Source organism: Echeneis naucrates, chromosome 6 (assembly GCF_900963305.1).
Source record: "Echeneis naucrates chromosome 6, fEcheNa1.1, whole genome shotgun sequence".
NCBI lineage: Eukaryota > Metazoa > Chordata > Actinopteri > Carangiformes > Echeneidae > Echeneis > Echeneis naucrates.
Window position 1 is genome coordinate 22,180,121 of NC_042516.1, and position 11,299 is coordinate 22,191,419.

General features: G+C 42.1%; 2 protein-coding genes across 2 annotated transcripts; both read left to right on the top strand.

Moving 5' to 3' along the window:
- Positions 1 to 565: 565 nt before the first annotated feature.
- Positions 566 to 5,715, top strand: tmem106ba (transmembrane protein 106Ba). The gene is made up of 8 exons (XM_029504584.1): positions 566 to 719; positions 1,920 to 2,130; positions 2,248 to 2,311; positions 2,452 to 2,611; positions 2,830 to 2,970; positions 3,347 to 3,396; positions 3,486 to 3,539; positions 4,403 to 5,715. Exons 2-8 carry the CDS (start codon positions 1,932 to 1,934, stop codon positions 4,521 to 4,523), a joined length of 789 nt encoding a protein of 262 aa, XP_029360444.1. The 5' UTR covers positions 566 to 719; positions 1,920 to 1,931; the 3' UTR covers positions 4,524 to 5,715.
- A 2,515-nt stretch (positions 5,716 to 8,230) lies between these two features.
- seraf (Schwann cell-specific EGF-like repeat autocrine factor) lies at positions 8,231 to 11,196 on the top strand. Its single transcript, XM_029505158.1, has 5 exons — positions 8,231 to 8,508; positions 9,064 to 9,159; positions 10,015 to 10,119; positions 10,620 to 10,715; positions 10,994 to 11,196. The coding sequence occupies exons 1-5, from the start codon at positions 8,286 to 8,288 to the stop codon at positions 11,104 to 11,106; spliced, it is 633 nt and encodes a 210-aa protein (XP_029361018.1). The 5' UTR covers positions 8,231 to 8,285; the 3' UTR covers positions 11,107 to 11,196.
- The last annotated feature ends 103 nt before the right edge of the window (positions 11,197 to 11,299 follow it).

The following is an 11,299-nucleotide window of genomic DNA, read 5'->3' on the forward strand; positions in this document are numbered from 1 at the left end:
CTGAGTTACATATCAACCTTTCAACCTTCCGTCATGCAGTTTCCACAGAGAAACATCCATTCTAAGCAGCTGAATGGAATAAAGCGGTGAATTCTTGCTGGTTAGCACCAACAATGGCGGTTCTTGTAGTAAAACTTGTTCACACCAGGAACGTCTCTGTCATGTCGCTGTCAGCTGACCAAATTTTCCAGGAACCACAGCCAACCTACATCATGCATGTTGGCAGTGTCACAGTATGGGGGATGGTGTTTCCAAACACGTATGGTCTGAGAAACAGGCCAATTTTAGACCGTCACTGCTGCTATTCTGGCTCAATTCTGGCAACAGAAGTCATCTCAAGTGCTCAGAAAAAGAAATTCCTATTGCTGCAACAGAATTACTGCTCATCATGATTCAACAGAAATTAACTAGCTCACATCAAATTTAAATTTCACTGCAATAAATCCGGCCACCTCTAGGGAAAAGCCCTGGCAAGCATTTGTACCGTATTAGTAATTTGCTCTAAGTGATGTTAGTGTGTCCGTTTGTGTTGTTGGTCTGTAGGCTGTGGACCAGTTTAACATCCAGCAGGAGGCCGACCAATGGGCAGGCAGGAGGCGGTGCCGTCAGCTTCATTCCTCCTCGGTGTGTGAACCACAACAAACCTTCGACGACACGACGGATGGCCGGCAAGTCGGAATAAAACACAACCACAACAGGCGGCACAACCCCAACCACAGGTACGGCTTCAGAGAGGACACCGTCTGCGGCCTGCTCTGCACAAATGAGCGCTTATCCGGCCGCTTTGTCTTTAAAATGTCTGAATGATGCGACGGCACGAAACGCCATTTTAGCCGGGGTGTCGACGGCCGTTGGGGCCGGAGACGGGGGCCGGAGACGGGGGCCGGTGTGGTGGGTGTCCTGGCCGGAGGCAGCATGGCGGACCGGCCTGTTGTGTCTTATCTTCGCCTCTGCGGTGTTGTGTTGTTCTCGCATTGTGTAACGTCGCTGCTGTGGCCTAACAGCCTCAGCTGCTGTTTCCGAAGGGGCAGAACGAAGACAGCTGATTGTTAAATTAACATACATCAGAAATCAGCTGATCTAATCTCTCCAGGTAGATAAAATAAGGTCCGGAGGACTGAAAGCTGCAGTCAATACAAACTGTTCAAGCATTCTCAATTTTACAACCGAATAACCACCACATCTAAACACAATAACACCACATGACTAGAGACATCCCTGATGCACTATAACACGCTGTTTTCATGGTGACATGTATTACTGTATTATAATTATCGTTTCATTTCAACGTTAGCTAAATTATTATTGATCTGACTCAGCAATGCAGCCTCTACAGGTGATGTAGTCCAGTGGACCACAATATAATACAGAGAAAAAGGACAAGTGTTGTGGTCTGCTCTCACTTTGAAATTGAATATCTCAGCATTGTTTTCAAGTCTCTCTCAGAGTTACTAAAGACTCAAGCTTATTTATGAGTATTGTAGTGATGCCAGTGAAAGTCAGAGTTCAGTATTCACTATTGAAAACCAGCTCATACTCCTTCAGTGAAGGCCTCACTGAGAAAAAAGTTGCCCGAGGCCCGGTTGTAGCGCTGGAGAACCAGCCACAGTAGTAAAATAATAAGAAGTGTCACAGTATGATGTTAAAAGAATTACTCCTCTGATCACTTTGGACTAAATTGCCATGAAAATCAAACTGAAAATTAGACAGTCTACACAACACTTCCAGGTTCCATTAGCATTATTTCTGATGTATTAAAAGCAATTGAGTCTCTTCTCCAGGGAACCATTTCATGGAATCCATCCAGGGCCAATTTCACAGTCAAATAAGTGCGTGGCATGTGGTTAGTCAGCACTTCCTGCTGCACCCATACTGCAGCTCCTCCCCGTTGTCCATGCCTTGTTTTTTGTTTTGTACAGGCACCTGCAGCTATGGGCAAGGCCCAGTCACACTTGGCCAAGCACAAACATGAGAGTCAGGATGCGCTGACAGCTTCTGGAGAGTACAGAGACGGTCAGACAGAAGAGGACGGAAAAAGCGGCGACGTCTCTCAGTTCCCCTATGTGGAGTTCACTGGGCGGGACAGTGTAACGTGCCCCACATGTCAGGGCACTGGTAGAATCCCACGAGGTACAAATTTCTAAATATTAGTATTTATTACTCCATTACAATAGGAAACTTGGTACCTGCTCCTCTACGTACAAAAGTCAAATGACAGATTGTTTTTCCATATTTAAAAATCAATAGGTCAAGAGAATCAGCTCGTGGCTCTGATTCCATACAGCGACCAAAGGTTGAGGCCAAGCAGGACGTAAGTCTGTACTCTGTGCTCTTTTTACACATCAACTGTGTGAGCTGTGTGGAAGATGAAACTGAATGAGCCAAAAAAGAGGCAAAATAAGAGTATGAAGTCATCAGCTGGTCTCACTTCTGTTTTTATGTCCTCTGCAGTAAACTCTATGTCACGATATCAGTGGCCCTGTGCCTGCTGCTGTCTGGTCTGGCAGTTTTCTTCCTATTCCCTCGCTCCATTGACGTGTCCTACGTGGGGGTGAAGTCGGCCTACGTCTCCTATGACCATGAGAAATTAATCGTCTATCTCAATATTACAGTAAGGCTGCAGCTACATACGCCTCTCCAATAAAACTGCAACACCGCAGAACTTGAATGTGACTGATTGTCTACACCAAAAGCAGAAATATAAAGGAAAACATTAGACTTTTTTTTTTAGGTGGACAGGAACCATAATGAACTTAAAATGTGATTTTTATATCAGTCTAATATGGTTACTGATTGTGTCTGCTGCCCTTTTTCTCCTCTTCCATCCAGAATACCCTGAACATCACCAACAATAACTACTACGCCATATCTGTGACCAACATCACAGCGCAAGTACAGTTCTCTAAGACGGTGATAGGCAAGGCGAAGTTTAACAACAGCACAATTATCACACCACTGGATGCAGAGCAGGTAGGTTGCTCCTCCTCTGTGCATGCACAAAGAAAATAAACTCACTACTGTACTGTAACAGAAAGGTAGTACATTTACTGGACCTTTCATCGCTTTCAGTTAACACACTTGAACAGCCTACAACAACTCATTGTTACACCCACAGTCCCCATACTAAGCAACCTCATCTGACTGAACTCACAGATTTGTCTAATGACTGCTCAAAAACAACATCAATTATATTTCAACTTCAAATGTTTAAGCACCTTGTCACCACCTCTGACTATTGAACATTGTTTCAACAGAATTTAGGGCAAAACTGCAGCAGACTACATTCATTTTAGTTATAAAATGAATGTAAAGTTATAAACGGGTGATCTAAATTGTGTTGTTGCAGATTGACTATACAGTTCCCACCACCATTGCTGATGAGATGAGTTATATGTTGTAAGTATATTCTTAAAACTTCTCTAAAACGGCCTACAGTCAATGGGATCGTGGTCATTTTTAATCTGAAATCTCTTTTTTCTTTACAGTAACTACTGCACTATGCCAACCATTAAAGTTCACAACATAGTGCTCATGATGCAGTAAGTACAACTGGATTATAGTGTTTTAAATTATATTTATTGTAATTTTTTTTGTCTTTCAGGTTATTATGATACACATGAATATCAGATTTTCTCTGATCATTTCTGTCCTCCACATTCACATAGCTCCACCCACACATGTTGAAGAGCTGCCCAGAACAGGCCCAGACTTCTGCTGGAGAGATACATGAGCCTTTATGTGTCTTTCTCATTTACACAACAACGGTGACATTAAGGCAGGCTGTGAATTTGGCTAACATTTCTCAAAAGGCAGAAATGAGCCTTATTAGTTGACTTAATCCTCGTGGGCAAAAGCCAAATAAAAGCTTTGGAGTCAAGCATCATGAGACTAAATTCCAGAAGAAAAACTGTAATTTAATGTAACACAAGGCCCGAAACGCCACTCGTGTTTGTTGAGAGCACTAACAAGAGAGATAGCAGGTGTTTTTTTTTTTGTTTTTTTTTTCCCCAGTTATCAGTTCAGTCTGCGTGGATATTTGCGGCAGAAAGGCAAACTAAGAGAAAACAAAGAAAACATCACAACGCCATGCCCATAGCTTAGAAATTAAAACTGTACTTCTGTGGACAGATGAATGATTTAAGTATTATTTGGAGAACTGTGACAACTTTATCATGTCAGTAGGAAAGCAAACTTTCCATGTCGAAACAAGCAATGCAAAACTCAGTTCAGCTGTGAAAAAGTCTGCTGACTTTTACAGATTATGAATTCATCTGAAAAACCTAAAATAAAATAGAAAATCTGCATCAGAGAAATGGTTATGGTTTCCTTTAGGTGAAATGCTGTTGGCTGTTAGACCTGGTCGTTCTACGTGCAGTAGTTCACTCTGTGGTTATCGTTTCAGGGTGACGGTCACAACATCGTACTTTGGGCACACGGAGCAGGTCTCCCAGGAGATGTACCAGTATGTGGACTGCGGAGGGAACACCACCTCCTTGCATGGGCATGTGCAGGTCTACCAGTAAGGCAAGCAGAAGATCCCGGGTATCAGACACTGCTTTAACTGAGACTCTCACTCCACTTTACTGGGCTGACTCCCACGGAGGAAGTCCCCACAATGAAATGATTGAAAGCAGCAGGTTCAGATATGATGCACTTTAGCCTGGTCCTTATTTACAGAAAGTGTTAGGAACGTTGTACAAGTACAGGAAAGCGGTAACTGCTACCAGACCCTACTATTCTATACCACTTTTAAATACTTTTAATAAAAATACAGTTACTAAGCTATGAGAGTTTCTTGATTTTGTTTTGTTTTAGTTAAAGCACTGAGCAGTTCCTAACCACTTCTCTCTTCCCTCTTTTCTTTCCATTCATTCCTACTGCAGCCTTTGTCTTTTGTTTGTTTCAGAAAATTCTTGATATGGTGTAGTGCAATATATATGCTGTATTATCTTGAGTCTTTGTGTTTTTTTTTTTTTTTTTTGGTTTGGGGAGCTCAGTTCTTTATCTTCAGTCTGAAGTAAACATTTGTAGTATCAGTCTTTTCCTATGTTTATCACTCAGCATATACAACTAACATGAAGAGTTTGACATGAGCATATTTTTGATCAAATATCAAATCCATTTTGTCATAAAAAAACAACCTACTTTTTAAAAAGGGATAACATTTTCAATTTCATAGCAAGCATTACAGTGGTAAACATGGGCATATGTAAATATAAATTAATGTACTTTTCTTTTGGTTTTTCTTCAGATTATATCTAGAATAACACCTGGTGTGGAAGTAACTTTTAACAAGCTGTCCTTTTTGTGTGGGTTATGGTGTCAAGTGATATATTAATCCACTGTGTCTTTACTTTGTCTTTTGAGTTGACTGCTACTCCTTCATTTTTGGGATTATAATGATTCCACCGGTCTCTTTCATCACATGGCATCATTTAGAATTGGCTAATGATTGCCAGAAATGCATCACTGTTTATGCTGAATACTGTTTGTGCGCGAAGTATTTTGTTCTGTCTGACAGATGACGAATATAACTCAGAAATGCCCAATACTTGATTTCAAAGTTAATAATTGCTCATGCAGATGTTTTTATTGACTAATCAATGAAATTCCCACTCATGAGAAACTGAAACTATAAGATCCAGCTCTTTGTCAAATCTGACGGCACAAACTGTCTTTTTCTGCCTAACACCTCCAAAATAAAGTTGTGGTTCACTTGAAGTCTGTTTTCATGTTTTTGTTTGTGCTTGTAAGTTTCCGTAGACACACCAGGTGGTGCTGAAGATCATTCACTTCAGGAGGAAGTCTGTTGAACTGAAAACCTAACTGTAGACAGCACAAGAGGCACAACAAAAAGCCAGCCTTCAATGCAGAAGAACAAACGGCCCATGGCTGTCTCCCTATGTAGTCCAGTAAAACATGCAAAACTACTAACCACCACCATTTCCCTTTTTGTGTCTGCAGGTATTTTGTATGCATACATTTTCCATGTATCTAAAAACAGTGTTAAATTTACATTCAGAATTAGTATATAAATTCACACTACTTTTCATTTATCTTCCATCCAAAACATTCAATGAGAATATTTTGTAATTGTTTATAAGCAGTTGTGTGCTCTAGGTATCAAATCAAACCATGTTGTGACAGGGTGTTCCCCTCCTTTTCTCCTACTGGGCACTCAGCCAGCCTGCCCTTGACCACTGCTAAGTGGGTCAAGTAAGGAGTGATCACACCGCGCAAAAAAACTAAACGCAGACAAGTGATGACGTTATTCTAACTCTGCATCCATTCATCTTCACAACCAGCCTGACGTCCACCGTTTATTTGGACAGAAACTGGAAAGTCACACAGCTGGACAATCTAAGTTCAGGCTGTCTGGGAAGTGAGAAGCAGCTTCACAGCTTTGTCTCTGCCAAGTCTCAGCAATACACAATAGCCCACTTCCTGAATTGACAATGACACTAGAAATTTTAAATGATTTAACAGCAGCTTTCAGGTCACAAGATGACCGATCTGACAGCTACTAGTGGGCATACAGAACTTTGTCTGAACTAGCACATTAAAAGCTACAGTGTACGGTGGGGAAACACCACTCAACAGGTTTAACAGTACAGAGTGCCAGTAGAAGACGGCTACATCCGATCCTGAGTCGGTTGTGTTATTTCCATTACAACAGACGTTCCCCTCACCACCATAGTTCATGAAGGGCCTGCTCCTCCGCTCACAGACAAAAGGAAATGGCTTTTCCACATGCTGTTCGACATGAACGCCCGTCTTAAACAGGTCGCACAATAATACACAGTCAGACTCCGCTGGATGAGGTCTCCCATCACAGGAGTGCTATCATACATAGAGGCCATTAGAGCTGAACTGTTCAGTTTGCATCGCTTATTTCATTGTCTTTCCAGAAACAGTTCCCCAGCAGACCAAGACAAAACTGTGAATAATCCAAAAACCTTTCACCTTCGTTGTCCTGGGTTTGAGACATTTTCTTCTTTTGAGACTGATTCTGCATCAGCAATGAACAGAAAAGGGCTCCGTATGGCAACACACCACAACCTTAACATGACCAATGTGAGCTGGATGTTTGTTGTCTGTTTACCGGTCATATATCAATTTCTCTGCTTTCACAGGAAGCTGCCTGTACTTAAGCGGCTTGAGTTCATGTTTCTGTTTCCTTTAATTTTTTTGAGCAATCGCCAGTGTGATGATTTAACTGCACACACAATGAAAACACCAACCTTTGAAAGCGCAGTGAACTCAGCTGTCGTTGTTCCTGAATACGCCGCGGTTGGGTGGATTTAAGCTGCCACAAACCTCCCTGGATAAGAGTGGAAAACTGAACTGGTTTAGGGAGGGCTGCTGTAAAACCAAGTCTCCTTCACGTCCCCTTATTATTAAAATCACCCCTCAGTATCATGGTTTTCCAGCATTAAGCTTCACTCCATTATTTTAAGTTTAACACAACACACCTGGCTTAAACCAGCACAGGTGAATAAAACAAGCCTGTAATTGATGTTTTAATTAAATCTCAGTTTGTTGGATGTTGACCAATTCTTCTAAAATACTAGAAACATCAGTCTGACCCAACACAATTCATCACACAGCTGAATCAACACTTTTAAAAACACAAATTCAGTGCCAGTTTAAGCTAGGTGTCGCTAATAAAGAGAAGACGTGTTCCTTTCACCTGAAGTCAGTAAATTATTAACTGATGATAAGACCTGGGTGACTTTTCAGCGTTAGTTGTCTTTATTTGTTAGTTTTAAAGGTTTCAACCGCTAAAGAGGAAACCGTTGAGCTAGCTAGCTAGCTAGCGAAGCTACATAGCTTTAAAATCTCAAGTGCTTGTTTGTTTTAATTTGAATAAATAAAATAAAGACACAACTTCTTTACAAACATTGCTACATACGCCTGGATTGACTTTACAACATTTATTGTCTTAATTCGTTTGTTTTTAAGCGTTGAGGGAAAATTTATCTGTCCAACTGGGTTCCGAAGCTCTTTAGCATTAGAGCTAACTAAAGTAGCCGTTTGTGTTTTAAATTTGTGTTTAATGGTAATTTAAAGAAAACAACTTTTTTGTGAGTCTCCGTGAAGTTTGTGTCCGATTACAGTGTGTGTTTGTGTCCGTGTGTCAGGTTTCCACTCCTGCCCCGCCCCGCTGTACTCACCGGCCGGTGCCGCGGCTCTCCAGCGGGGGCGTCGCGGAGGAGTCCCCGGTGCTCAGCGGAGGGAGGTCCGGTCCTTTCCTGCCTCACACACACAGACACACACCGGCCGTGATGGGCTTCCAGGCTCCGGGCTCCACGCTTCTCCTGGCCGCCTGCTTGGCGGCCGTGTGCTCCGCCGGGTCCGCCGGCTCCGACGCGCCCCGGGGGGTCGCGGTGGGTTTCGTGTTCGATCCCCGGGCGAAGTGCGAGCCGCCGTGCGAACACGCAGGAATCTGCATCCGCAACGACACGTGTTTCTGCTCCAGAGGCTACGAAGGGGAGACCTGCCAGTATGGTGATGTTACAAAGCCTTCCTCCACTTCGGATAAAAATAAAGACCAACTCACCTTTTAGGGAATTAGTGCATTTGTGTTACGACCTGAGCATGTATGCAAAAGTTTGTGTATTTTATTGTCCAAACTGGGCGGCAGGTAACGACTGTCTGTATTGTTGATGGAGTTTAAAGATTTTGTCCTAAAATGTGCTAAAAAAAAAAAAAAAAAAAAATCATAGATAAGTTTCAAATTCCTCCATTGAAGGAGCTGAAACTGTTTTTTCAAGCCAATTCTTTAAATTTTTCTCAATATGCTGGTTTTTCTGTGACTTTCACCAGTTTGTTGCAGAATTTATGACAGAGATGAAGACAAATGTTGCTCTGCTTTGATTGGAAACATGTTATAACATACATATGTTTTTAGGCATGAAGCTCATTATCAAAACAATATGAAGCAGAAAATGTAGTTTATGTGTTCCTTTATATGTATTTCTATAAGAGCATGCTATTTTCCAAAACTATCTGCAGTAAAGCCAAAATCTTGTTTTGTCTTTTTTTGTTTTTGTTTTAATGCAGCTAACTGTTATCCCAAATGTAAAAACGGAGGGCAGTGTCTTCGCCCTGGAAAATGCAGATGTCCTCCAGGATTTGGAGGAAGATACTGTCACAAAGGTGAGAGGGTTTATTTGGAGGCAACTGTAAATGAAGCTTTGCAGTGATTGTCCGCAGGATTTTCCCAGCCCTCTCTGATGCAGTAGATTCCAGTTTGCAGCTGTTTCTCTGTCTGCACATTCCTCCAAACGTCCGGTCAGAAACTACAGCAGCTAGATCCATAAGTTCAGTCAGGGTTTAAAAAAAAACTTTCCCACGGGCTCAACATTGAGGTGGTGTACATGAATTTATCAGGGACGTATGTGTCTGTCAGGCCACCAACATCTTAACATCCTGAGTACTTTTCTTTAGTTAATATTAAAATGTGTGTTGCGTATGGGGCACCACATATCAGACAAGTCCTGACCACAGTGACCCTGGTTCAGTTTTGGGGTACCTTATTCCATCGCTATCAAATCGATGGTAAAAACACCCCAAAAAAATAGCCTAGTATGAATAAAAAATATTTAAAAAAAAAGTATACAAGGACGATCGATATTCCCACTAAAATAATATTAATAAAACAAAAAGAACATTTACTTTTTCCTGCTAAAGTGTGAACTCACGCAACAGTATTTAGACCTACAAGACAAATTGGAAGTGTCACAAAGACAATTAAAGCAGGGACCAAAAAATGCTTAATAACAATTTGATCTAATAACCACAGATAGACATGAAACTAGCGAGGGCTCATATTGCTTCATGTGAGGGGTCCCCAAAAAAAAAAAATAAAACAAATCAATCAATCTCAGTGAAACAGACGAATGCCGTGTTCAGGTAAATTAACAGCCTATAACAACCAAGCGTGAAATGAATGGTGCCAAAAGCCATTTGATGAGCTCGTTCGTCCTGCGGCCTGTTTGTGTCTTTTGGCAGTGACGTGTGACGGAGGCTGTTGGAACGGAGGGGAATGCATCGCTGTCAACGGAGTGGCCAAGTGCATCTGCCCGTCAAGCTGGACCGGCTCAAAATGCCAAGAGGGTCTGTTGAGAACCATATCGAACTCCCCCATTAACACCACGGGGTCAAAGGGGGGCGGGAACCAACAGTATTTTAAGTTTCACGTGTTTTTGAAGATGATTGAGACGTTTTTGGGAGGAAATGGAAAAAGTCTTGATACAATAGGAACTCAAAGCATGTGAAGTGAAATTACTCAACATGGTTTTTATGGTTATTGACTCAACCAGCACGGCTGCTCAGTTTGAAGAGAGAAGTCCATCATTTGTTGGAAAACAGACTCTGGTTGTATAGAATTAGTATTTCATATCAGCTTTAGCTTTGAGCTAAATGCTAAGGGGACTTTCAGCAGGTGTGCTTAACACAGCCAGCTGAAGCTGATGGGGTTGTTGTTGTTTTTGTGTATTTTTCGTCAGCTGACACATTTAAAATAATAATAATAAAAAAACATGAGACTTCTGGCCAAAGTGCAGATCTGCTTCCTGGCATGCTGAGAATGTCTCTACGGTTTGTTCCCCCTGCAGCAATTTGTCCTCAAGGCTGCAGGAACGGGGGGATCTGCGTGGCTCCAGGAATCTGCAGCTGTCTGGAGGGATGGCTGGGCGGCGCCTGCCACACTGGTGAGCTCAAATTGGTCCCAAAGACCAACACTTCCATACGCACCAATGCATTTTACAATCTCATCACTTTTGTCTCCCTTCAAACTCGTTCAGTTCAGTCGAGCGTTATTAAATTATAGCCGCCGTAAACTGTCTGCATCTCACTGACATGTAAATTACATCTAGGCGGCGACTGAAAAAAGTGTTTTTCCAGATGTGAGCAAACTCAAACACGGCCAGCTGCTGGAGGATTTACAGCATCACGTTTAACACCTTGTTGTTGTTTCTGTTGTCTGAAGCTGTTTGCACTCAGCCCTGCCTGAACGGAGGGAAGTGTATCTCCCCCAACAAATGCCGCTGTCGACCCCCTCACTCTGGGCCTCGCTGTGAGGAGAGGAGAAAGTCTCACTAGTGTGACCCAGCCAGGGTCACAGGTCAGCGGGGCGAGTCACTTTATCTCAACATTGTAGTTTTTACCTGTTTTACCATGCAATGTTTTCTTTTTTTTCTTTTTTTTTTTTTTTTACAACTGTAATTTTTGTCAAATAAATAAAATAAGTGCATGTGACATGAAAGGCACAGAAACAGGAAATAGCACGTTTCCC

Bases quoted from the DNA above. Each gene is read 5' to 3' on its own strand.
- seraf (XM_029505158.1), top strand. From the start codon at position 8,286: ATGGGCTTCCAGGCTCCGGGCTCCACGCTTCTCCTGGCCGCCTGCTTG. The intron at 8,509-9,063 runs GTGATGTTACAA...GTTTTAATGCAG, and splicing joins AGGGGAGACCTGCCAGTATG to CTAACTGTTATCCCAAATGT. The intron at 10,716-10,993 runs GTGAGCTCAAAT...TGTTGTCTGAAG, and splicing joins GGGCGGCGCCTGCCACACTG to CTGTTTGCACTCAGCCCTGC.
- tmem106ba (XM_029504584.1), top strand. From the start codon at position 1,932: ATGGGCAAGGCCCAGTCACACTTGGCCAAGCACAAACATGAGAGTCAG. The intron at 2,131-2,247 runs GTACAAATTTCT...AAAAATCAATAG, and splicing joins CACTGGTAGAATCCCACGAG to GTCAAGAGAATCAGCTCGTG. The intron at 2,312-2,451 runs GTAAGTCTGTAC...TGTCCTCTGCAG, and splicing joins AGGTTGAGGCCAAGCAGGAC to TAAACTCTATGTCACGATAT.